The sequence below is a fragment of the Vulpes vulpes genome, chromosome 9, assembly GCF_048418805.1.
Source record: "Vulpes vulpes isolate BD-2025 chromosome 9, VulVul3, whole genome shotgun sequence".
Lineage (NCBI taxonomy): Eukaryota > Metazoa > Chordata > Mammalia > Carnivora > Canidae > Vulpes > Vulpes vulpes.
Window position 1 is genome coordinate 43,638,737 of NC_132788.1, and position 27,373 is coordinate 43,666,109.

Genomic DNA, 27,373 nt, shown 5'->3' on the forward strand with positions numbered 1-27,373 from the left:
TTTAGAAATAACACCGTAAGATGAACTTTATTTTAAAGCTCATAAAAGGCTTCACAATATCAGTTACAAACAGAATCAACATTTCTTCCAATTTACACCTCCACATGACAATGTACTGTATAACAAGAGATATAGTTGAAAGTTTTTGTTCTGCATGCTAACAACATTTCACTAGCTTTTGCTTTACTCATTGATTTTTAATATCAAAGCAAAAAGTTGTATTCTATTTTTCAGAATTAATATTAGAAAGCCCTTATGAAGTCAGACTTAGTCTTGTTTATAAACATCCACACCCACACACATGCTGAAATGGGAGAGCAAAATGCAAGAAAACTACCTTGGCAGGAACAAATGCCTCAAGATTTTAATCACAGCCTTCTTGAACAAGCAGTACAGTTTTAGTTTCTCCAAAAGACAAAAGTCAATTTCATCCTTAGTGATGCAAATGGTAATACTGCACAGAAGCTTAGTATGAATTCACAATTCCACAGGAATCTGAAAGTTACCAAGGCAATTTTCCCTTTTAGGATCATAAAGACTACAGACTTAAGCTTTTTTCTCTTTCCATATAATACACAAAATTTCTAAACATCCTTAAAAAAAGAAAATATAAATAGTCTCAGTATGTTATGTAGAATCACATACTATGGCAAAAATATTTTATTCATTGAAGGACTAAGCCAACATAATAATATCTAGTCCAAGTCCATATTAATGGAACTCTTCTCATTAGGGTAACATTCCCCATTCTGATGTGGAGGCTCGGCACCAAAATTTTCTTTGCCTTCTAAATCTTCTTCCTTTTTATCAATATTTGGGCCATTTGGAGTTCTTTCCAGTTTGGGCGATTCAATTTTTGGCTTGGGTTGTGTTACGACGGGTTCACAAGTGTTATTCAACTCCTAAGCAAGGAAAAGAAAACCAGTAAATAGGTTAACTCTGATCCATCTAGTCATTTTCAATTACTTTCCTAACACACCTGAACTGTTATTTTTCTACCAATCCCAATTATACACATCTCAAGGAATTCAACTTTCCCATTACACTTGCCCAAACCTATGGCTTGAATTCTGATCAAAAGAGAAAAGAGCACTGAATATTTTTCTATGATGAGTCAGAAACCTGCAGAGTACTAAAAGTACTAACTCAAATGTTATTACTTCATTTAAACCTCACAACAATATTGAAAGGTAGAAATTATTATCCCCACCTATGCAAGAGGAAAGATGGTTCAAGAGAGGTTGGGTAACTCAACCTCAAGATCAAGAAAACTAGTGAGTGAAGAACAGTGATTCAAGCTTATAGCCCTCTGACTTCAAAGGCTCACGATTCAAAGGCCAATGATTCTTGGAGGCACCTGGGTGGCTCCCTCCATGGGTTGAGCTTCAGGGTCTTGGATTTCAGCCAACGTCAAGATCTCAGGGTCCTGGAACCGAGCCCCATGTCTGCACGACTCCTGGGATACTCTCTCCCTCTCCCTCCCTCCCCCAAACTAGCATGCATGCTTGCTCACTATCTCTAAAATATGTTAAGTAAAATCTAAAAACAAAACAAAAGGCTCACAACCCTTTCACTGTGTTTGAACATTTTTCCAGATGGAAAGCATTCTTTGGTTTTCTACTCAACTTTCTTCAAAGCCTCACACACTCAGCAAGGCCTTTCTTGATAAAATACCATTCTGAGTCCTCCTCCAGTGTCCAGAATCTCCTAATCCTTTTGACTACTTTATTTTTGTCTTCAGCATGTGACACCATCTGATACACTTCCTCTCATACTTGTTGCTGACAAGCCTTCCTCGAACCAGATGACTGCTACAGGGGCAAGAACTGACTTTGTCTGAAATTAACCTGAGAACAATGGCTACCATGTGGTAGGGGCTCAACAAATATGTTTTTGAATGAATAATGAAGAAATGGAAATTTTGAATGAATAATGAAGAAATGGAAATTTAAGAAAAGCATGTAAGGTCGTCAATATTTTGTAGTATCAATGATGAACTCAGAAATCTGGTCTCAATCAGGAGGAGGTAAAAGATTGATCAAAGAAAGAGCTTATTTAAGGTTCACATGATTGCAGGATGCCTGGGTGGCTCAGTGGTTGAGCATGATTCCAAGGTCCTGGGATCAAGTCCCATATCAGGCTCCCCACAGGGAGCCTGCTTCTCCCTTTGCCTGTGTCTCTGCCTCTTTCTATCTCTCTCATGAATAAATAAATGAAATCCTAAAAACAAAGTTCACATGATTGCAACTTGAGTCCCAAAGAATACACAGCAGTAAACATTAGACAGTAATGCCTACCTTTATTTTTGCTTTAATTTCCTGAGCACGTACAACTGGATCCTGATCAAGACTCTTTTTAGCCTGAGCATTCATGATATTATTCATCCATTCCATCACTTCATTAACAGACTTCTCCACCTTTTTCATCTCAGACTCATCAATATGATTGTATTTCTCATCCTGAACGGAAAAAAGCATGGTCATTCTGTAGACTTAATTACGTACAGTGGGGTGCCTGGGTAGCTCAGTTGGTTAAGCATCTGCCTTTGGGTCAGGTCATGATCTCAGGGTCCTGGGATCAAGTCCCGCATTTGGCTCCCTGCTCAGCAGGAAGTGTGCTTCTCTCTCTCCCTCTGGCCCTACCCCCGCTCATGCTCTCAAATAAATGTTTTTTTTTTAAAAAAAGATAAGTATTTAACAGTAACCTCTAACCTGGCCCAATTTTCCATGAAGTTCAAATCTACCTCTGGTCTGAAACACCAAATTTCTTATTTAAGAAGATGTGTTCACAGTGAAGGTTCCGCAACTTACTATTAGCTTATTAAAACCTAAGGTAACTTACAATATACAAGACTTACATTATTTCGGAAGTCTGCTGCGATCTTGGCATAGTGCTGCAGCCTCTGTCCCAATTCTTCAAACACTGTTGGTCGTTCCTCAGCTTCTTGAAACCGAACTTTAACTGGAGTGCCAATTTTCTAAAACAAAATGTAATAACTTAACATTTGTTTAACTGCATTTCCAAAGTCTGTAGTCTAAAACACAGTGCTTTCTAGGGGGAGAGAAGGGGAGAAGGGCCTACCATTAATTCTTCCAACTTGTCCACATAGGCTTGTTTAGCTTGGTCCTCTCCTTCTTCATAAAGCCAGTTTTCTGTCTCTGTAAGCAGTCTCAAAAAATTTTGGTGATCCTGTATATGTAACGTGAGAGTCAGTGTATCAGTGGTTACTTTGAAAGTTTTCATAACAAAACAGAGTCATCCTAGATGTGTTAAAAACGAAGTCACCAATCTTATTTCTCAGAAGGCACTCTGATTAGTTGGATTCTCTTTATGGAAAAGGATCAAGGAGCAATGAACACTAGTAGCTCCATACTTTTTACATGATGGATTAACAGTAATTCCGCTTACTGACTTAACAATAATATATCTCAGAAGTCCACTCTAGGACAATCTGTACATTGGAATCGGGGGGGGGGAGCGGGTTATGGAAGAGCAACGATCTTGCTCTCCAAAGCAATTAGGTCTTAAGTAACTTTCTAATCACTCCCACAACTATCCAATACTGGAAAGGAAAGAGACAAGTTGACAATTCCATCACTGAAAAAAAATCATTCCGAACTAACTCCCGTAACGTATTTCTACTCTATCCTTAGGGGGCCTATCCTGCTTTGGGTCATCTCTCCTTCAGAATCCCGAATATAAGAAATCCAGGAAATGTCAGAGCAGAGCCAAAAACTAACATGTATTACAAGGTAGCCCAAGGATCCTAGAATTAAAATTGACCCTTAAGTTTCAATTCTTTTAACTCCAGAGTTAATCCCAAAACCATCCCAAATTTCTACCTGCCAGTTGTTTTCCAAGCCCCATTTTCACAGTTGTGCTTTTGGGATTTACTCAGAGCCACACAACGACTGTGGGAGCTTAGAAAAGGCCTAAAGGGAATAATGTGCCCGATCAACTTTGGAATGACTGGAGAAATAAGTCTTATGGGATAAAACAATGACCATGACCAACCAAGGGAACCAGAGTCATAACAAAAAAATAGAAACAAAAGGTCTGAGGTGTTTAAAACCAAGGATTTTCTCTTTTTCTCCTTCTAGCCCCCATACCTGTAGTGTCATGACTCTGAATAAATGTTTGATAGGTTCTCTCTGGATGGTAAAAACTAAAAAGTCATTGGGACGAGTTAGAGTAAAACCACACCTCACTAATTAGCCTCTCCTCAGGACTTTGTTTATACAATCTCTGTTTCAAGTTTTCTGTTCTCAGAAAGCTCATTAGATAATCTAGTAGAAACATACATGTCAAATTTGATGTGGAACACTTTATGAGATTATCTAAATAAGAACAGAGCTCCACACATACCTGCTCAGATATAAATTTTTCATATGGTCCACACAGCTTGTCCCTGAACTCATACACATATTCCTCCACTGCATTTTTAGCATCGTTCCTTTCCTTTTCCAATTTATCCTGCATTATCATCTTACCCTGTCAGAAAACAGAAAAGGTTAATTCCAGCCTTAATCTTCTATTGTCTGTAACTAAACGTTAACTAGACTCTAGTGTAAATCAACAATTATGCCAAAAAAACAAAAAAGTGTTAACAGTTCTAATTTATAACTCATGAAACTTATAACAAATCTTACAAAGTTCCTCATTTACTAAATACATAGTGGGTTTCGATTTTTTTTAAGTTATGTAATAAATTACATAGCTTTTGCATCTCAGGTTTAATACCAAGAAGGAAAAAACCCAATTCGTTTTAATTTTCTTTTAGATCATTCTATGGTTGTCTCATATTGGGATTAATATTGGCCAATATATAATGTTCATAGGATGCTGGAACCATATTTGAAATCAAGGACTATAAGTAAATTTATTTACTTATGAAATATTAACGAGCTATGATTATTAAATTTTAAACACGTTGCCATCTCACTAAAACAAAACAAAACAACAAAAGCAAATCTCAAATTATTTCACACACTCTAGACTACAGAGAGGTACAATGTATTTTAACAGAAATATTTAGTGTGGCCTGAGATACCAACTGTATTGTGCCCTGTGCTAGGACATCCTGGCATCCAATTTCTTCCAAGAACTTGGGCTATCAATTATCTATCACACAGAATGATCTATGGTATACATCTCTCTCATAGGATGCAAAACTGTGATTAAAACTTGTTAAAAAAAATTAAAGAACCACTGGTTTTGGATTCATTTTATTCCTAAAACTGTATAAAACTTGGGGTATGAGAAAGAAGTACAGCTATTTCTCTATTACAAATATGGGTAATAGGGCCAAACTACTTAATAGATTCCAGAATGGAAAATATTTACCTGAAGTACTTACCTCTGTCTCAATATACATGTTAAGGAGGTCTTTTCCTAACTGCCAGACCAAGTTGGCTTCGATAGGCAGCTCAACATTCACCACCTTTATTTTGGGCTTTTTAGCTTCTGGAGGCTGGTCAACTTTCTTTTCATTTGCCTTAGAAAAGTGGAAAAAAAAAAAAAACAAAAAAAAGGGGAAAATTCTTAAAATAATCATTGAAAACAACAACAGCAAAATCTCCCTATCATACTTACTAAAGACTTAGGCAAAAATAAAGCCCCTATAATCCTAAATTAGAAGAGTCCAGATCATCTAATTCCCACCCACTCCTTTTAAGCTGGCCTGCAATTACAAGTGAAATAGGTCGTATTTTTCCTCAAGAATTCACCAGGATATTTTTCTCTTTGCATGTTAAATTTAATTTCTCCTGCTAACACTTTTCTTTATAGGTCCTTAATTTTTAAGCCCCATAAGCAATGTTCAAGACTCCAAAAAAGCCGAAACTATTATTAAATTATCATATCTTTAAATACCAGTCTAGAATCTAACAGTAACTAAGATAGACTGTGACCAATGCTAAGCATAATAGAATCAATTCTATTCCTGTGATACAGTCCTGAGTCCCTATATCCCAGTATTATATCTGCTTCAATTACAATTAGCACTACACTGATGAGTGCCTTCTGAAGTTTCCTCCTGAATTTGGGGATTGTATATACACACGCATACATACATATATATGTATATACATACATATACGTATGTATACATATAAATATCCTTATTCCCACTATCTGCCTTTCAGTCATACCCCTTTTCACAAGCAATTCTGGGATGTAAAAAGAGATAAAAGAGCCTTAAAACAGAAAATGAAATGATGCAGCAAATTCTAATGGTTTACTGCAGATTTTTCAAAATACATAAATACAGGGCTAAAGAAGTAAGTATCTCCTATGGCTTTTAATTTTCCAAGACTTTTCTATGTATTTCCCATTTCTACAGGTTCCTACCAGCTGAGAGGACGAAGACCACAATTTAGGAAACTCAACTGCAGAACAGATCAGAAAATAACCGAGGGAATAAAACATACACCCTGACTGGCTGAACTGGTCAAGCAGGAGGGACTCATCATTATAATGAGCACCACACTGGTTAATTCTGGCAAGTTAAAAGGTTGTTAGAACTCTAAGCAATTCATAGAAGAAACTGGAACTTGAAAGCGGTTCAGTGGCTTGCCTAAAATGACAAAGACAGATGTGGGACTAGAACTCCTTTTTCTCAGACTTCTAGTTCAGTATTCCTGTAAGTCACAGGTCTCAGAAGTGTAGCCAGTTGTCTCACCAGCAAGGATCTAGTCAATCAGCAGCAGTCCCCATGTCTTCTTCACCCTAGAGCACCTGAGAACCCATCAATATACTGTGTATGCTCTGGGGGTACAGACCACAAGGAAAATGAATTAGAGGACACCTATACCTCGCAAAACACAGGCGTACGACGGATATTTGATAAACAAATGGATGACAGTACACATGTGGCAGTTAAAGTCAGCATAAGACTGTGACGGTACAACATTAGACCAACTACTGACTAAACCAACATTATTACAAAATGGCACTCGACAAGGCACGGATAAAGAACCCTCCAAAGGAGTGTGTGAGAACGTTCCAAAAGGCCTGACGCCAGTGGTCCCACTTACAACTAAGAACATTAGATAGTACCCAATGGCATGTTCCAGACAGGCACTGAGACTACCAGCACAAGTCAGTTAATACTCAACACTAAGTGAAGGGGAGGGATGGGACATTAAGCTGTTGTGGCAAAGAAAGCAATGCTGCTCTACCACCATCATTGTGGAGGACAGAAAGGCAGCTTTCAGAGTCAGGAACTAAAGCTCATAGGAGGATCCCCACAGGACCAGTCAGGGCATGGTAAAAACTGGAAACTTTACCAAGTGTAAAATGTATATTTGCCAATGAACAAGTCTGTAATTCATCTAAAGGTAAGAGAAATACAAACCACTAATGAAAGGCTAGTAATTTAACAAGCAACCTGTACAAAGAGTGAAGTTCTGCAAAGCACGGAATGATCTGGAGTAACAATAGGAACTTTCCAGTATCTGACTATGAATTTTAAAAGTCTGATTAGAAGCTGTTGTTTTTCAAGGGACAAAGCACAAATACTGAATTTTGCTTCCAATACATACTGTGGAAGCCTGGCAAAGAAAAAGGACTTTGAAGTACAATCTGGTTAACAGCAGACCATCATCATTAACTTAAATTTGACAGGTGATTTGACAGGAGAAAAAGTTTACTAGACTCCTATAGCCCATGTATTTATCATCAGACTAATTCAAGTGAAAACTCATCACACAGCACAGGGATGTATCGATTTCTGTCCCTCACATGCAGATACCTCTGGCATTAGAGAAGACAAGAAATAATATGCATTTGCCTCCTGGTGCTTGAAGTGGCAGTTAATCAAGAGAAGCTTTCATGTCTAAAGCAGGATATTCAATTCTCTTAGTTGAGTTTGAGCACCTCTAACTCATTTTAATTGAAAAACATGTAAAAAATTAGAAGAAAAACCCTATACAGAATAAGGTAACTTGGTGCTTGCTCTTGAAACTGCAGATTTAATGATATCATTAATGATCACATGTTGCAACATTGTCTAAAGGAATGAACTAGAAGAGTCACTCACTTTGTCAGCATCTGGGATTTTGTTTTCTTCTGAGGTAAGTTCAGGTGAAGGGGGAGACTGTGAGGTTTGTTGACCATCAGTTTGTACCTGGGGCTGTGTTCCAGCTTCACTGTTGTCTTGCTGGATATTTTTCTGAAATGAAAGCCCAGGCACAAAGGATGTAGAAAGCAGGTGTACTTATAGAAATTTAAAAGGTTATAGGGCACCAAAGACAGTACACTCAATTTCTGAAATCTTAGTAGGTGGAGGAGAACAGATACTGGATAAAAGCAAAATAAACACAAAATATTTGAAAACTCCTTATGAATCTTAAACCTGTAAGAAATTCTTTGAGTGATAGCAGTTAATATTGTTAAATAACCAAGCAGTAGGCATTTTGATGTGATGACAATCAAGAACTCTCCTTTAAGAAACTTTCACCTCACTTTACACAGCTATTAACTCTCAAAAGCAGAAGAAAGAGGTTAACTCCAGGCCTCTCTCCCAGAAACAAGATTCCAAAACTTAAGTTCACCAGCAACCATCAGCAGCTCGACTTACTGCCATTTCAATGAACTGAACAGTTGCATAAAGGAACCAGCTATCAGTAGTTCAGGGACTCATCATTTCAGCTTACAGATAGATACCCAAGACTCCTCTCTTTTCTCACCTTCTTTTTGTGATCCAGCTACTTCCAACTCAGAAGAACTCAGAATAAAGAATATGCACTACAACATGTTAGTAGACCTCAATCCCCAATAAATCAGTGCTTGCTATAGTCTTCTCATCTTTGGGAGAAGCCCAAAACATTCTAAGTTACCTACTTTCTGCCCACCCTGAAGTCTCTCAAATTTTTCTTTCAGAGCTTCAAGATTCTAAGGCAGGTACTGAGTATACTGAAACAAGGCACTCATGATGTAAATAGATCCAAAAGATACTAAGAGATTGATACAACAGGCATTAGAATAATGGTGTCTGTAGCCAAATGGAAAAGTACAAGGCACTGATCATTCAATGCATTATTTTGAAATTTTTAAAAATGAGAACACAACTAAGGCTCAGATTATTAATGTTCCTGAAATGTTCTAAAAATGATAATTAGGGATAAGAGTTGTCTGACCACAGGATACCATACTTAATCATATTCAACTAGAACACTGTTCCACTTGCCTCTTCGTTTAAGCTACTTCTGATTATTATCCAGAAGTAAACTCTAAGAGCTAATTTATTTCAAAGTTTCTTTAAATTCTTCTGCACTCATGCTCACTGGAAACATATAAATGGTAACTTTCTATATTCCATGCAGATAATTCTCTCCCTTCCCTCTCACAATATATCTCCTTTCCCTCTCACAATATAACAAATCATGTAAATTTTTTAAAAAGTCTTAAAATACTAAAGTCAATTTTGCAATAGTTTTTTATGAATCAGCTTTAATATTTGGTATGTATTTCACCAAATTAATTTTTTAAGTCTTTTTCTTTTTTTCTTAATCATCAGTCAACACTGTTTTCTCAATATGTGGTCAATGCCTTATAAAAAAGTCAGAGACACTTTATTATTTTGTAATCAATTATTACAGTCTTATTATATAATGTGCCTGTTCAAATTAAGCTATACAGAATTTAAGCAGAATTCACCAAATTCTGGGCTATACATTATCACCATCTAGCAACTGCTATCATCATTCCCCAAAATTCTAAATAAAATTAAGGAAAACATTTTTGAGAACCCTTCTCTAATTCTTTTCCTCTGGAGTTAAGTCAAATATATATTCAAACTCAAAGGCTTATACACAAACTTACATCAGTGTCCAAGTTTTCTGCTGGTCTTGGATTTGGACACTCCATGTCTCCTTCAACAGAAGACACTTCATTCTCCTCAGTTGGGATTTTCTCCACCATAGATGCTGTAGAGATGGTGAAAATGCCATGTGTATTGACTCGCACTTTGACTTTCACTCTAGATTTTTCTCCATCTTTCTGAGCAGAAACATTCTGAACTATGAAACGGCCTGGAACAAAAAGAAATTGACAATTTTTGAAGTGAATCTAAATGTCTGTAAAGAAGACAAAGGCCAAGAAATACAGTTGAAACTATGGCTATTCCCAAATCCTCCCATTTTCTCTACCAATTGAATTAAGACATAAACAACAAACATAAACTTAGTTGTATGGTATACTTCAATGCCTGGAATTATTCTCAATGTGCCAGAAAACCTTCAAAGGTAAAGCACTCTTGGGATTTTTATTTAATACATACTGTAAGACACTAATGATAAATAGTCCTTGCATTCTCCTACCCTATTTCTCCAGATGGGTAAGCACAAACTAGACATGAAAATCTGTTACACCAAGTAAAAGGCAGAGATCTCAGGCAGTATCAAGCACCAGATGCATTTTAAGCCTACAGGGTCTTTAGGGAATACTGTTTTTCTGACTGAATAATCAAAACATTTCTTATGCCTTCAATAGGAGAGGTTTGATAAAACCTATTATCAAAACCTGAAATAATTATGCAAAATACAATAGCTCCAGAGCATTACTGAGTAGGAGTTAAGAGTATGGACTCTGACCCAGAGTCTCTGGACTAGAATCCTAGCTGTGTAATCTACTGCAAGTTACTTAACCTACGTGTGCTTCTGTAGATAGAGTTGGTAAGTATTTACAGTGACACGTAAAACTACAGAACCAAGAGGTAGGTGTTAGCTATCATCTCCAATGGTCTTGTTATTCCAGAGGCTGCTAAACCAAAATGAAGTATTTGGAACATAGTATGTGCAAAGCACTATGTATGGGGGTTTGACATCTTCAAATTTCAGGTGCTGTCTACACAAGCACAGAAAGTTGCAGATCTAATTACCAGGTCAGTGAAAGATGCTGGAATAGGTATTCAGTAATGATCAAATCAATGGACCCTCAGGAAATAATTACTGTAAGACCCATCTAAAGTAACAGCATTTACTGTGGGGCTTCCAAGTGAAGATGAGTTAAAGGAGAGAGAGATGTAAGATCATTCTTCAGGTATGTGCAAGCTTTTCAGTTTTGGTGATAACCTATCGATTTAATGTCATACTGAAAAGTTTGGATTTCATTCTTTGCACAATGGAGAATTAATGCATAGAATCCAACCTATTAAAATTTTAGTTTCTATTCAACGATTTCTCTAATTTCTTAGCAATAAATTCGTAAAAATGGTTTAAAAACATAACAGCAAAAAACTCTTCTGCATCAGAATATTTTTAGTGTTAAGTAGTAAGAAAGAAAACATAACTCTTCTGCTCCTTTCTCCAAAGTTCTCACTTTCTAGACTTCTTCAAATAACTGTTATGAAAAGGTGTGGGGCAAGGGTGAGTCCTCAACAGATGTAGCAATACTGGCAAATTTTACCCTCAGCCTGGGAAAGACACATGGCCGCTGAGGAAGATATCTCCCATAAATTTTCAGTTACCAAGAGTCAAAACAGATGGATATTATCAAACCTCTCAAAGAAAAATGTACCAAAAAACATGTACTTTTAAAAGGATTACAATAGAAAGGTACATTTGAGAAGTTGTCACAACGGTTTTAAACTGGAACTAACAGTCTACCTAGAAGAAAGGTTAATATTAAAAATAGAGAGCGACTGCGTGGCTCAGTTGGTTAAGCATCTCCCTTCAGGTCGGGTCATGATCCCGGGGTCCTGGATCAAGCCCTGCACTGGGCTCCCTGGTCAGTTGGGAGTCTGTTTGTCCCTTTCCCTTTCCCCCTGCTCATATTGTCAAACAAATAAATAAAATCTTTAAAAAAAATGAATAAAAATAAGTGTTAACCCTTAAGTAGAGACTGTATCAGAAGAGAAAAAGAATACTAATGTGTCTGTCCCTAAACACAAACACATGGAAGAAACAGCAGCACTATAAGCAAGCTGATCTCTACAGGCCAATTTATTCATGAATAAAAGGAAGAGATTTCTCCATCATCATTATTCTAAACTGACAATGCCTTTAACAAGGAATTATGTTCCATTCAACATCACTGAGGAGAAAAAATTTTACATTGGCACACCAAGTCTTTAAAAGTGTAAACACACAAAACTAACTTACCTATTTTTGCTTCAGGATATGGAACTCCCTGAGGATCAGAATAGAAAGCTTCTAACTCAAAAGGCCCCCTTCTCAAGAAAGTGAGAACTTTGGAGAAAGGAGCAGCATGGTTTCGACTAAACACTTCATGGACCCTAGAGGAAAGAAAAAGGCATTCAGTATTCCAAGCACTTAAGCTTATTATGCTACACAAAATGAAAGAAATGCTCTGAAATCTTCACCAATTCTACTTCACGATTTATTTACACCAAAAGGAGAGAGACATTGATAGGTTTGGTTGTTAAAGATCCCAAACAGATTAATCAGACCCTCAACTGCAAAAGCCATTTGTGTCAATTTTTCTTCTCCATATTAAAATACAGTATCTGAATAAAGTTATCTTCCGTTACATACCCTTCAGTATCTTCTGAATCATGGTTCCACACCAGAGAGATTGGAAAAGGAACTGCATCCGTGATGGAAAATTCCCTAACTTTAAATGCCGGGGAAAGAATTGCACACTTTAAAAAAAAAAAGAGAGAGAGAGAAGAGGAGAAAAGAAAAAGGATTACTGTAAGATTATGAAAAACTACATTCACCTTTTAATATAAAACTCAATTCAAATTAGATGGTATGTTTAAACTCAAATTCAGAATTGCTTACAGTAGAAGTCATTTTAAGTACAAAGGATTTTAATATCTAAGCACTAAGCCAATCAATAAATATAGGCAGATAATATAATGACTCTTAGGGATCCCTGGGTGGCGCAGCTGTTTAGCGCCTGCCTTTGGCCCAGGGCGCCAATCCTGGAGACACAGAATCGAATCCCACGTCGGGCTCCCAGTGCATGCAGCCTGCTTCTCCCTCTGCCTGTGTCTCTGCCTCTCTCTCTCTCTCTGTGACTATCATAAATAAATTTTAAAAAATTAAAAAAATATATAATGACTCTTAGGACAATTATTAACTAATAGCAACTTTCATAAGAGCTTAGGAATAAATCACTGGCCTTGCCAAAAATGCCCTGATAACAATTTCAATCATAAGCTGTATCGCTTTTGAATCTCTGTATATACCCACAAACAGCTCTGCCCACATCACCTTTCAAATGTTTAAGAAAGTCAAAAAAAGATAAAACCCAAAATGTTCGTATTTTTAGGTAATTTTATAAAAGAAGCAATGGTAAAAAAAAAAAAAAAAAAAAAAGAAGCAATGGTAAATTCAAATCTGGGGTGGATAACACCCATCGACACATGCATTTAGATTAATCATATAAAACTGATTACACGACTAAACTAAAAGTTAATCTCTGATTAGCACAGGATCCTTCAAAAGAGAGGCCAAAATAGCTCTACATCTATAGACATACATTTCCAATGTTCTGGGGAATTAGAGAAAAAGGCATACTGCATTATCAAGGAAAAAGCAAAAAGGAAAACTCCATGATGCACCCCAAGGATCCAGTGGATTTATCAGCAGTCATGAGCATCAACATAGTCTTCCTTTTTTAAAGTACTAAGTATACTCCTTCCAAAGATCTTTGTGTACAAAGACTCTTGCTGTTTTGTATTAAAAATAACTGTGCTAACTAGATTAAAATTTAAGAAGTTACCTTGAAACTTTAGTTAAAACTACTTAGTGACTATATTATTATCCTAAATATAAGTAGTCATTTTCCTATCCGTAACTTCCAGTTTTGGTGCTTTTGCTTTGGCTGAACAAACTTAAACCTCTGAGTGGCCCTCTTACTTGATAAGGAAGTTACAATCAGTTTGGAGGAAAATGAGTTATTTTCTAGAATCACTTGTTAACAAATACTTTTAGCACTGCAAATCTTGACCTAAATCATTTCCTTATTACACCATGTTGCAGTTCTCATTCTCCTCTCTGCGCTTGGGAACTACTGTCACCACCACATAGCTAATTCGTGCTTTACTGTTGTTTCCTGTGTGCCCTCAGAATCATGCCTGTTCCTTAAGAAACATCAGCTGCCAATTTCCATTAATCAAAAATTTCCTCAATCCTCCAGATCTGAAGATCCTTTTTTCCCCACAGCCATGTGGATGTGCTTAGAAGTGAACTCCCTTGTGTTACCTAACTAGACACAGGGTCTTGCTTATTACTATATGACCCCACCACAATGATATAAAGTAGAAATGGGTTTAAAGAATTAGCCCCCAAGAGAAAGAAGGGCCGAGAAAGCAGTACCTGTAGTGCACACCCTCTAGCTACTGCTTCATCTGCATTGAGTGTTGTGCTAATGTCCTTTCCGAAGAATCTGGCAATTTTTTCTTTCACAGCTGGAATTCGCGTAGTGCCTCCAACTATCTCCACAGCACTCACATCTTCAACTTTGAGCTGAGTTTGTTCCATCAGTGAGTGAAGGGGAACTTCTATCTTCTGCAGGAGGTCCGCACAGAGTTCTTCAAATTGTGCCCTTGGCAAACAAGACGAACACTATAAATCTTTAGAAACATGATCTTAAACCAGTATCCTATCCAAAATTTTTTAAAACAGTATTAACTCCGTGAATTGTTTTTTTTCCTTAGACAACCTTGATTCCAGATGGGCCAAGTTTAACGTATTATAATTTGTAACTTTAAAAAAATATATACATCTACAAAACAGGTACAGAAAAGAAATGGGGGAGAAAACTAGTTCTACTGGTATTACTGGAAAAAAAAATCACTTTTATATTAAGATTGCTGTTTTACTCCAAAAACTTTTATGAAACCATTATTCAATTACTGGCCTAAAAATACTAAGAGATGATAAATACAAAAAAACAACAAAAAAACAAACAAAGAAACCTCCAACATGAGGGCACTTAGCAAAGATCTTTCTTAAAAACCTCTTTGCATGGGGCGCCTAAGTGGCTCAGTTGTTTAAGCATCCAACTCTTGATTTGGGCTCAGGTCATGATCTCAGGATTGTGAGATCAAGTCCCATGTCAGGCTCTGCGCTGGGCAAGGAGACTACTTGAGATTCTGTCTCTCCCACTGCCCCTCCCTGCCCTAAAAAAAATAAATAAACCACCCCTTTGCAGAAGTGACCCTAGTTTCTAGTGATGTGAACAGTCCTAGTGTGTAGATACAATCTTGAAATGTGGGCCACGACACACAACACCACAGCTAGATTAACACCTGGGCTGTAGTTTCAGCAAGAAGTTCCTTCTATTTAATCTAGCAGAATGCAAGACGCACCTGTTCATCTTTCCTGAAACATCTTTGTCATTCATAAAGCACTCGATATTCAGTGGTAGGTCCGTGCTGTTAGAGCTCATTAGCTTTTTCAATTTTTCACACTCTTGATACAGACGAAGAAGTGCTCGAATTTTAGATTTTGCATCTAACTTGTACTTAGTTTTAAATTCTGTACAAAAATGTTCCACTAATTTTGCATCAAAGTTTTTTCCTCCTAAGAAAGGATCAAAAGCTGTGCCCAGTACCTAATTTAGTTAAAACAACAAATAATCTGGTTATTTTCAATCATATTTTTAGTTAGAATCTTAAATATTGCTACTCAAACACTAATAGAATCAAAACTTTTATCTAAATTACAACACGAGGGATCCCTGGGTGGCGCAACGGTTTGGCGCCTGCCTTTGGCCCAGGGCGCGATCCCGGAGACCCGGGATCGAATCCCACATAGGGCTCCCGGTGCATGGAGCCTGCTTCTCCCTCTGCCTGTGTCTCTGCCTCTCTCTCCCTCTCTGTGTGACTATCATAAATAAATAAAAATTAAAAATAAATAAATAAATAAATAAATTACAACACGAAATCCAAGTCAAGAGAAATATTACTACCAAATCCAAACGAAACGCTAAATCGCTGATTTCCTTTTAATGATTACATACAAGACCATCTTAAAAAACTGCTCTTTCTTAAGCAAGTATACTTACAAATATGCTAAAATAATTACATCATCTTTATAGACAGCAACCTTAGGAATAATACCTTGTTGATATTACCCAAAACTCTTCATTACCAAGAACCACAAAGTCAAGAAGCTCAGTCGCTTAAAGTAATGACAAATACAACACATTTAATATGTTTTGGTCACTGAGTTCCAGTTTATAACTTACCTTCAATTTTCCCTTGTTAAAGGCACAGGCAGACACTTGAAAAGCGGAGTGTCCCATATCAACAAAAACCACTATCCGAGGTTTCTCATCCAGGCCTGGAAGATCCTGCTTATAAATTCCATAATTCAAAGCAACTACAAAAAAATAATTATTTCAATTCTTTGGCTCACATTTTCTCAGGAATTTCATCATTACCAAAATTATTATACATGCAGAAAACTTGACTATACTTCAAACACTTAAAGGTGAACACATTCCTTTTTTTACCTGACTTTGAACTAATTTTCATGGCATCAATACTTTTTCCCTTTCTGATTTTAGAACAATGCTCTATCACTTTCCAATGTATGAAGAGATGTGACAGAGAAAATGTACAAGGTGCAAATACAATGAAATGTAACCACAAACAGTAGCAGGCTCATTACACAATACTTACATTTGAACCACAACCTGCCAGGAGACTGCTTATCCAAAAAAATTAAGAATTTAATACACAAGCTACAGCAACTGCAGTTCCTATTAGTTTCTTTTTAGACCCAAGGCAAATAAATGATCTACCTTAAAGAGACTGTTAGCTTTTTCCAAACTCTGAAACCACTGAATTTTTAGACACATATACCTTGAGAACACATCTTTATTGATGCTTTGGGAGTTTTAAAAAACATATATATTAGATACACACCGGAAAAAAAGTCTTACTTGCTTTGTCTGAATACACTAAATTGTAACTGACTTTTTGTTCACCTATAATCATAAAAAGACAGTAAAGGCTCTAGGAGAAACAGTGATTGCTTTGCTTACCACTATATCTGTGTACACAATACCTGGCAAATGATACAGTTTAAGTCAATATTTGACAGAAGATGAATGATCAAATGACTAACTGCATATATGCAGGAAATATAAGAGGGAAAAATTTTTTTAACTAATATTTATAGTGAAGGCAGTTGTGAAACCCCAAATTCTAAGGTTTTGAGAAAACTGAAGTATAAAAACCATGTAAGGAAATAAAAACTAAATCCAAAACACGTAATTTAAAGGATTAAAATACATACATAAAAGAATTTCTTAATGAAAACAGATTCTCACATCTGGTAAAGTGACAATCTCTCATTAAACAAAAGCATTGGAAAAGTTAGAATTCTTTACTTTCAAATCTAACCCGTATTTTTTAATAGGCTAGGTTTTCTACAAATACATGAAAAAGTGTTTGGTGATGGTACCTGATGTGTCTTAACTCTAATTTTGATAGTATAATTCATTACTACACAAAAATATAGTTTATTTTCCTTACCAGCTGTCATGTCATTCATAAGTCTTAGGCAGTTTAGGCCAACTATTTGTGCAGCATCTAATACAGATCGCCTCTCAGCATCTGTGAAGAAAGAGGGGACCTGGGAACAAGAAAGGAAAGAGTTTTAACTAGTCTAGAATACTCATACAAATTCCTCACAACCACTTACTTATAATAAATCAACAACAGTCCATCTAAATAGGTGCCTAGTGAAGCCATAAAACATTAGAACTTCAGACTTAGTCTCCAGTAAAAGCATCTTAACTTTCAGAAGAATAAAAAAAAAAATTGCCCCTTTGGGCAACCCCGGTGGCATAGTGGTTTAGCACCGCCTGCAGCCCAGGGCGTGATCCTAGAGACCCTGGATCGAGTCCCACATCAGGCTCTCTGTATGATGCCTGCTTCTCCCTCTGCCTGTGTCTGTCTGTCTCTCTCTCTCTCTCTCTCTCTGTCTCTATGAATAAATAAATAAAATCTTAAAAAAAAATTGCCCCTTAATTGTATTATTAAAGTAATCTTTACTGTAACCAAATTTTAACCCAAAATAAAAATTAATCAGGAGTATTTGCTAATATTGCCAATTCTATCTAATAGAAAAGTTTTTGGGGGCAGCCCCCCAGTGGCCCAGCGGTTTAGTGCCGCCTTTGGCCCAGGGCGTGATCCTGGAGACCTGGGATCGAGTCCCATGTCAAGCTCCCTGCATGGAGCCTGCTTCTCCCTCTGCCTGTGTCTCTGCCCCCGCCTCTCTCTCTCTCTCTGTGTCTCTCATGAATAAATAAAATATTTTAAAAAAAGTTTTAAGTGTATGCAATACCATTTCTAAGCTAATCTTAAATTTCTGACAGCTGGAAATCACAATGCTAAGTCAAAATTTAATGTTAAATATATAACTGAACTACAGATAAATACTGCAGGACCTTAAAGATAATATGGAGCTAATTCTAGCATATGCCACTACCCTATAGTTTTGCTATTTATTGCATTCAAGCATTAATAAATGGTGGGGTACATTCTAATTCTGTAGACCTGTTAATATTACAAAAACATTTTTAGGCAAAGCCTGTGGATATTCTTAAAAGGAAAAAGAGCAAAAACAGCTCAAGGGATAGGATGTAGTTTCTTATGGTGCTGACTTGTCCTTACAGCTAGGTTAATTCTTTTGATGACTTTCTAGGACAGCACTTTAACTAGGACACTCTTTAGGAGGAACATCTAACAATACAGCCACAGAATCACTTAACTAGAAAGTACCGAAGAGAAAACTTAGTATAGTGGCTTTCATTTTTTTCCCCAAAGTATTTGTAGCTGCTTCAGAAAGAGGCAAGAGCAGAAGTGGGTCTCTGCTCACCTTTCAAATCAGGAACACTGCTTTCATCAGTTTTCCACTTGCTTATTTAAACAAAGCAAAAAAGGAAGGAAGAACCACTGACTTATAATTCTTTAATTTTACCATATATTATTTTTTCCAAACGACAGCCAGATACTCCATTAGTAGAATACCTTCTGTCCTGCACAGGCAATAGGAGAAATTTTTAAAGCCTCTGTCTCTATTCTTTCATATCCTAGGATACACTGCCGTAAAAGCTTCTGAATGGTCTGGGCAGGCCACCCTGCCTATGTTATAATACAAAGACCATGCATGATGTAGGTTAAGTCCAACACAGACGGCCTTAGCCCAGGGTATAATCACAGCGGATCAAAGAGTAACCACAGACATCTGGGAGAACAGAATTTACAGCTGCCTTTTTAGTGTCCAAATAAAAGATGACTTTTGTCCATTTCAAATACTCCTTGTTAACCTACCAACTGCCCATTGAGGGTAACAGGCTTGTCAGTGTTAAAAACCTTAAGTTTTGTCACTACTGTTAGGGGACATTGTAAAGCTGCTAATCAACCTGTTCTCAACTGATGATTCTAATTTTGAAAATCTCCCATTAAGTATGCAAATTGTCTAACAATGTGTTAACTCAGTGTATTAGAACATCTCTTGATTCAACCAATCAGTCTTTTTTTCCAAAGAGCCTCACAGGAGATTCTGATTTGCAGCACATCCAGTCAAGAACCTCTGCAACTTCTGGCTAAAAACACCACTCAAACATTCTGAAATGCTCCTGAACACTATGGTAATATGGTCCAGTAGAATTCTGATCTCTAGTAATAGAACAGTTTCACACATTTGATACTTAAGAGTAGCAAAAAAGGCAAATTAAAATAAAACACATTGCCTTGCTGAATTCTACTTACTGAAATAACACAATCTGTTACTGGTTTCTTGAGGTTGTTTTCAGCAGTTTCCTTTAATTTAGTCAACAGCATGGCTGTGATCTGCTCCACACTAAAGAGATGTTCTTCATCCATGTACATTACCTTCATTGAGGAAAGAAAACGTATAAAACATTATAGTACTTAAAGCTACATGCTAATACTAACTTCCAAATGTTATTACATATTCTGTTCCAGAAAATCTTTATTGTTGCAGTGGTTTAAAAAGAAAAAAGAAAAGGGAAACCAAAAGAACCCCCCAAAAACAATAAACTCTCTGAAAATGCAAAGGAGCAGAAGAAAAGCTAAGGCAGATTATTCCTCCACCCAAAGTACTAGTCAAAACATTATAGAAATCAGTAAATTTCCGCTCTAACTGAAGAAATGAATCACTATGACAAATACTATTTTGTGTAGATCCTTCTGCAAGTTTAAAAACAGATTTCTGGTTGCATTACACTATTGCTCTCCAAACAACCACAAATGGGCTGTCATGGAATAGACTTTAGTTTGATAAAACAACACAACTGAGATTTTTTTTTTTTTAACCACCACTAAGGTGACCTAAATTTTAACAGTTATAAAAGTTATGACACAAATTAAGTTACAGCAGTATATGCCACTTGAATAATTTTCAGACATTAGAACACACACCTACAGTTTACAAGAACTGGACAAAAACAAAAAAACAAAAAACAAAAACCTCACCTAATTAAGAAATTGAGTTAAATATTTATTAAGTATTAAGCGTTTTTTCTATAGGTGAATTCCATTGCCTACTAAGTATTCTAAGGTTGCTCGGTTATATTACCTTTATTCCAACTCCACCATTTTTCATTGGAACCAAATCGTAACTTAAGTTCTCCTTCTCCTTTTGAATGAAGGGGTCATTGAATGCTCGGCCATGAAATCTTTTGAAGTTAGACACTGTATTGTTTGCATGAGTGATTTGCTGCAAAAGAAATTAGAAATTTCATTTTTTTTCTAATTTGAACATCAGCAATTACAATTTTATAAAAAGTCAACTGTACAACTCAAACCATTAAGAATATAAATAACTTTCTCCACAACCCTGGGAAATGCCAGAAGGTAGGCAGTGAGAGTGAACAGGAGGCGATACTGTCACCAGACTTTTTAAAAATCTGCAAGATAAAATCTAAGATGGGGAAACTAGCACTAAAGCCCTGAACAAATCAACTGCATCCGTTTATTTCAGCCTTTCTCCCCACTAAGCTTGTAAATTTTATACCCAATGTATAAATGAATAAGGAGATCTAGAAGCACTACAAGTCAAATTACTTTTTTAAAAAAAGTTAATTGTGTGTGTGTGTGTTTTTTAAGATCTTCTTTATTCATGAGAGACACAAAAAGAGGCAGAGACATAGGCAGAGGGAGAAGCAGGCTCCCTGCCAGGAGCCTGATGTGGAACTTGATCCCAGGACCCTGGAATCATGACCTGAGCCAAAGGCAGACACTCAACTACTGAGCCATCCAGGTGCCCCCAAAAAGGTAATTGTTAACAGCCTAATAAATTGCCAATTGGTCAAGATAAACATTTTGTGTAATAAAATACATAGATTGGGATAATAATTGGGAATGTTAATTATCTATACCAAAAAGCAAAAGAGGCAAGGAAAATTCAAGAAGTTTCTAAGTGAATGCCTTCAACTGCATATTTTTTATGATTAGGCTCTGGAATGAAAAGACCCATACTTCAAAGGATATTTTACTCGCAGAAGTCAGCAATGGGAACATTATTTAAAATACAGAAATAATTCAAAGATTAAAAGCTGAGACTTCTTAAGTAACGAAAATACCAAAACAATTTAGTATTTACTGTTTCCTCTGATCCACTTCTTTTAAAGGAAGACCACAAGCTGGCAGTGCTAGTTTTCCAAATAACATGGAATTGAAGCATATTTATACACTAAAATTCCCTGGAATTCTGAAACTGACTTGAAGTGTATCTAGTAACCTATAGACTGGATCTGAGCCTCAACTGACTCTCCTCATATAACCACAAAAAAATGCAAGAGAATTTTAGGTCTGGTTATCAATATTCTAAATGGCCATATTTAGGAAGAGTTACTTCACTAATGTGTCTCTATCCTTCTGAATATGTCATTTTGAGCATTCATAGCTATCTTTCTTTCCTTCCTTTTTTATTTATCTTGTATCTCTCCCAACTAGCCTTATTATAGCATTCCAGGATTTAGAGTTTTGTTTCTGCTTCAGCAGTACTATTTTCTGTATCTAAAATAATTTTTTCAGGCTCTTTTCAAAAGCCTCTCAGGAGAGATTTCATACTTCGTGCTCTTTTAACTTTTATTTTTTCCTCCCCAACTGTAAGGGCCCACCAGTTATAACATGAGCATACATAAATTTTCTAATCATGTTAAGTAGCAGGTGAAATTAATTTTAGTAGCCTATCTTAAAGCCTAATAGATCTAAAATACTGTCATTTCAATATGCACTAAATATAAAATATGAAGGAGATACTTATTTCCCTTTAAGACTTCAAAATCTCATGTGTACTTCATACGTACTTCACATTTGCACATTTCAAGTGTATCTGACAGATAACCCCTAAAGATAGCAAAGGTCTATATAGAAAGTTTTTCCAGTCTTACCCTAATTATTAAGTAACCTGAAAATAAATGATTATTTATTTATTTATTTATTTATTTATGATAGTCACACAGAGAGAGAAAGAGAGGCAGAGACACAGGCAGAGGGAGAAGCAGGCTCCATGCACCGGGAGCCCGACGTGGGACTCAATCCCGGGTCTCCAGGATCGTGCCCTGGGCCAAAGGCAGGCGCTAAACTGCTGCGCCACCCAGGGATCCCTGAAAAGGTTTTTAAATACAGAACTTCTAGAAGGAATCTTTAACTCTTAAATGTGTATCATAAAAAAACCCATATGAAAGAACTTCAAAGGCTTTATTTATAATTTTTAAAAATCAAACTAGAAGGTAGTAAAATTACTAAAAATTAAAGTTGGCAGATTAGATAGTACGGCAGATCTTAGGAAGAGGAAAGGAACAGAAGGAAAAATATCTATCTAAGGGCTCATAAATACTTACATTACATTTCTAAAACTCAAATAAGCCAAGATATTTCATACTTTTGTATGCCTTTGAGATTTTACATTGAAATTCTCTTAAAGAACATACCTGATTTTTGGCTGCAACTCCAATTGTTCTGTTTTTTGATCCAAATGAAATCACTGATCTAGAAGATATACAAACCACAATGTCTTAAAAACGTTAAAAGGCATAGACATAGATACCTTTAAACTAACAAAATAGAAACTTCATCCATTGAGGAGGAGGGCAGCACAACTATAGCACAATTTTGAACTCTAAAGCTTTGGTCAGATACTCAGTGGAAGTCCACTTCATTGCCAATCCAGGTGGCCATCTTACCCAAGAACTCTGCTCATGGTTCAGGGGGCATTTGCGAATACTTCAAATACCAGTATAATTCTCCAGGTCCCCAATTATTAGGAAGTGGACACCCAACTCTGAAAATACTCTGAATAAAAGATATTATTAACCTGTCCTTGGACACATAATTAACAAAATATATGTTATAATTCCACTTTTTGGTTGGCAACTCCACATAAATCTAAGTGTCACTGTCAAACCCACTGCTGTCTTGATACAGCATCAGCCTCTTTAGGATCAAAAGGTTTATATAAACCCAAAGAAGTGTGCCCAAGTGATGTTTCTAGAGTCTAAAAGCACAAGAGAGGGCCAGGCCTCTATGGAAGACTCTACTTAAGGAAGCCAAGTAAAAATGATGCAGAACAAGTACCACAGCAGAGCGGAGTTGAGGGAAAGCAGTGAATAATTAGTTACATTAAGTCAGCCTTGAAAAGATGAAAAATGACTTCTGTGAGACAGGCTTCTCTGCAATGGAAATGGAATGGTACAACAGAGCACACAGTCTTATCAGGAGAAGGTAAGCAAATCAGGTTTTAAATCAGAAAGTAGGTAGAAGTGATGAACAAAATGGGAATATGCTGAGGATATTAAACATGAGACTAAATCAACTTCAAATCTGCTATAAAGGGAGATACCCTAGACCTAAATTATCTGAGCAGGTGCTAAATAGCATCCTAAAAGCCAGAGAAGTGTTCAAGCAAAGGCCAGAACCTTCCAAAAACAGTGAATCATTCCAGGCTCAGAATAACTATTCACTTGCAGAATGACTTAACTCATTTTCCACACTGAAATTAACAGTAGCCAAAGCAAATAAGTGAAACATCTATTATATCAAAAGATTAAAAGGAATTCCAATGCTGCCCCTGTTTACCTTTTATAGACATATCTGTCGTCTTTAAGTTTCACAGTGGTCACTACAGCTACATACCCAATTTTTTCCTACTCTCATCTGAACAGCTTTTCTTCCTTTTATTGGATCAAAGAGAACAAAGATATAAACTGTACCTAAGCAAAAAGCCTGACATACTGCCTTTCCTACTACACTACAATTATAGAGCCCTTTACACAGCTAAAGAACAGACTGTAAATTTGCAAATAGGTAAAATCACAGAATAAGTCTTTCCAATGCTACTCGTTGTCAAATATTTGCCTATTTTCCATGCACTTTCATAAATGGCCATCTGTACTCAAATAGTGACATAAATACTCATTTTACCTTTAGGCTTACTCTCTCGTTCTACGTTTTTTTATCTTGGGTTTAAGGCATTTAAATACAAACATCTACATTAATTTTCCGGAGAAGTAAGCAATTATTTTCATCAATGTACACGCAGATATGTTTGCATGTATTATCTCCAGAAAACAAGCCCCTCGAAAAGTTGCTTTAATAAAATGTTCTCTCTGTCCACCCCATGCCGCTGTAGAATATAACATTTAATTTAGTGACAACACTCCTCTCCGAGTTCTAGCACAAAGCGTGCGATTTTCATTTTACCTCCTTTATTTAAACTGTGCAAAATTAACAAACTAGAACACGATTTAGGACGGCTCCCATAAAATGAGCAAAAGGACGTTTCCATCTTCACAAATGAGCCCAGGCACTAAGGCTGACACTAAGGATGGTGCGTTAGCAACCAAGAGGCATCAATGAAAGGAGAGATTCCGTGGTCGCTAACAACAATCCGCCTGCTCGCTGGGAAGCAGCAGCACAGAGGCTCTGGAAGCTTCCGTTCATTTCGAGATTCACAATGCGGAAGAAAAAACTCAGCAGCCCCGCATCTGCGGTGCGCAAAGATGTGCTCGGAGGGAGGGGGACAAGCTGGGGGCGGCACCGCGAGCTCAGAGAAGCCGCGTGGGGAAACGGGGGCGGCCGCGGAAAGAGCCAACCGAGGCTTGCCAAGGAAAGGGACCAAGTCGCGGGCTCGCCCGCAGCCCCGCGCCGAGGCGGCGACCCCGGGCCACGCCGCTCTAGGACTTCCGTGGACCCCGTGAACCGCCAAGACGCCCCCACCCCACTCCCGCTCGCGGCCCGACCGCAAGCCCCCGCCGCTCCTCCGGGGCGAGCACCCCCGCCCGCGCCCGCGCCCGCACCCGCGCCCGCACCCCCGGAGGGGCGCGCCGCTCCCCCACACCGCCCTCCGCGCGGCCCGGCGCTCCGCAGCCACCCCGCAGGCTCCCCGGCCGCCGCCGGCCTCCTCCCCTCGCTCCAGAACCTCTCCCAGCGCCCCCGCAGGCTCCACTTACGGGGTGCACCGGTCGCTGAACTCGTTGGCGATGGTCTCGATGCCCCCGGCCCGGGCCACCGCGATGTAGCAGCTCTGCGAGCCCACGTCCAGCCCCACCACCGACATGGCCGGCTCGCGATCCGCCTCCGCCTCCGCCTCCGCCCGGGCTCTGGCTCTGGCTCTGGCTCTGCGTCCGCCGGGGGCCCGCCCGCTCCTTCGGCAGCCGCTTCCTGCCCCGGCCGCGCGCGGCTCCCGCGGAGGGCGGCCGCTCCCTGTCACTCGGGCGGACGCACGGACTGTCGGCCTGGCTGGCGCCTCCGGCTCCCCGGGGACGGCGGCGGCTCTCGGAGGGGTAGGCGCGGGAGGGCGGCGATCGGCCTCCGCGGGTCGCTCCGCAGGCTCGAGCTGACTGCCGCGGTCTGCACCCACCGCTCACCCGCGCGGGGCTGAACTACAGACCCAAAAGGGGAGGTCCCAATGGCTCAGCCTTATGTATCGCGCTGATCAGAACTTTCCAGAATCTGCGGCATTTACTCACCGGCGCCTCCACCGGCCCCTCCACGTGCCACTTCCGCTTCCTTCTTCTCGAGCCTTCTCGAAAGATTCTACCCAATGGGTGGCTGGTCCCTCCGGGGACGGCCGCGGTTGCCATAGTGGCAGAGAAGCCGCTCCAGCGCCATTGGCTCGAGCCGACCAGGCTGGCTCACCTACGTCCCCGCCCGCCCGAGCCGCAGGCTCTGGGCCGTCCTAATAGAACGGACAATGGAGAACGACTGGGAAAATCGTAATCCTTACCACTGACTAGCGGGTGATGGTGTGCGGCCCTGAGAGGCTGGCCGGGGGGCGGGGGGAACAAACCCCACGTCTGTGGAGACCCGAGACCCCGAGACCCCGAGACCCCGAGACCCCGAGGGGGCCGACCCGCTGTCAACAGAGCATGTCGGGAACCGTAGTCCAACTGGCCGATGACGTGCGCCTTGCATGCCGGGATGTGTAGTCCCGGCCGCAGTGCGTGCCGGGACCGGGCTTTGTCTTGGGGGACCGCGGGAGAGGCCGCGCTCCCCGTAGTGGTTTTGCGCGCCTTGTCTGCGAGTGGTGTTTTGTTTGCTGTTTGTTCTGTGTTTGCTTCTATTGTACAGATTCCGCATTAGAAGAGGGGATTTCGGCTTAAGCCGCTAATGCTAGGCATAGGGTGTGTGTTAAATGTTCCTGTATTCGTCAGAGGGCAGGATATTCTTTTGTGGAATAAATAGGTTTTTCGTTGTTTTGATTTGTTTTTAAAGAAATCGTTTTTAGATGTGGCGTGATTGCAGGGCTGTCCGCGGTATCACTTGCCGCTTATGTGTCCTGTCTGTCTCGAGCGGACCTTGCTCTCCCCTGCCGCTTCTGGCCGTAAATTGTTAAGTTGTGCTTCTTGGTTTGATCAGAAAACAGCTTTTGTTTCTTTCCCTGAACAGTGATGTTGCTATCAACTTACTTTCAGTAAGGAGACAAGTATGAAAAGAACATAAATAAATAAAAGGTGGAACTCTGCTGCTATGATCAGGTCTTTTTTTTTTCTTTTTCTTATGATAGTCACACACACAGAGAGAGAGAGGCAGAGGCACAGGCGGAGGGAGAAGCAGGCTCCATGCACCGGGAGCCCGATGTGGGACTCGATACAGGGTCTCCAGGATCGCGCCCTGGGCCAAAGGCAGGCGCCAAACCGCTACGCCACCCAGGGATCCCTGATCAGATCTTTTATACACTTCCTCTGTCTTCAAGTTTTCCTAGAAACACAAGCAGGGTTCAGAGGTGTGTAACTGGTGAAGTTGGAGGAGCGGTGACCTGAGTCCGAAAATCTATCTTCTGAAGAGTAAGACAATCATTAGAAGGTTGTATTAGAGGGCACCGGAGTGGCTCAGTGGTTGCCCATCTGCCATTCGCCCAGGTGGTGATCCTGGGGCCCTGGGATCCAGTCCGCAAGGGACTCAGCGCAGGGAGCC

The 27,373-nt window shown here is 39.0% G+C and overlaps 1 protein-coding gene across 2 annotated transcripts; it reads right to left on the reverse strand.

The window, feature by feature from the left end:
• Nucleotides 1-25,955, reverse strand: HSPH1 (heat shock protein family H (Hsp110) member 1). Of its 2 annotated transcripts, XM_025996747.2 has the most exons (18): nt 25,408-25,955; nt 22,891-22,948; nt 20,529-20,669; nt 19,700-19,822; nt 17,456-17,555; nt 16,162-16,295; nt 15,281-15,525; nt 14,286-14,514; nt 12,495-12,601; nt 12,102-12,235; nt 9,823-10,031; nt 8,039-8,170; nt 5,357-5,494; nt 4,366-4,491; nt 3,082-3,189; nt 2,858-2,977; nt 2,298-2,459; nt 1-902 (listed from the first exon to the last, which is right to left on the reverse strand). In XM_025996747.2, exons 1-18 carry the CDS (start codon nt 25,512-25,514, stop codon nt 696-698), a joined length of 2,580 nt encoding a protein of 859 aa, XP_025852532.1. In that variant the 5' UTR covers nt 25,515-25,955; the 3' UTR covers nt 1-695. The 2 variants fall into 2 exon arrangements, with proteins under 2 accessions (XP_025852532.1, XP_025852533.1); XM_025996748.2 differs by lacking the exon at nt 8,039-8,170.
• Nucleotides 25,956-27,373: the final 1,418 nt, after the last annotated feature.

What these genes read in the sequence shown, in the direction of transcription:
- HSPH1 (XM_025996747.2), bottom strand. Translation starts at nt 25,514, where the DNA reads ATGTCGGTGGTGGGGCTGGACGTGGGCTCGCAGAGCTGCTACATCGCG. An exon ending in GAGTTGCAGCCAAAAATCAG is followed by an intron (nt 20,670 to 22,890) that starts GTATGTTCTTTA and finishes TTTCTTTTGCAG; the next exon opens with CAAATCACTCATGCAAACAA. An exon ending in CTAGAGGGTGTGCACTACAG is followed by an intron (nt 12,602 to 14,285) that starts GTACTGCTTTCT and finishes TTTTTTTTAAAG; the next exon opens with TGTGCAATTCTTTCCCCGGC.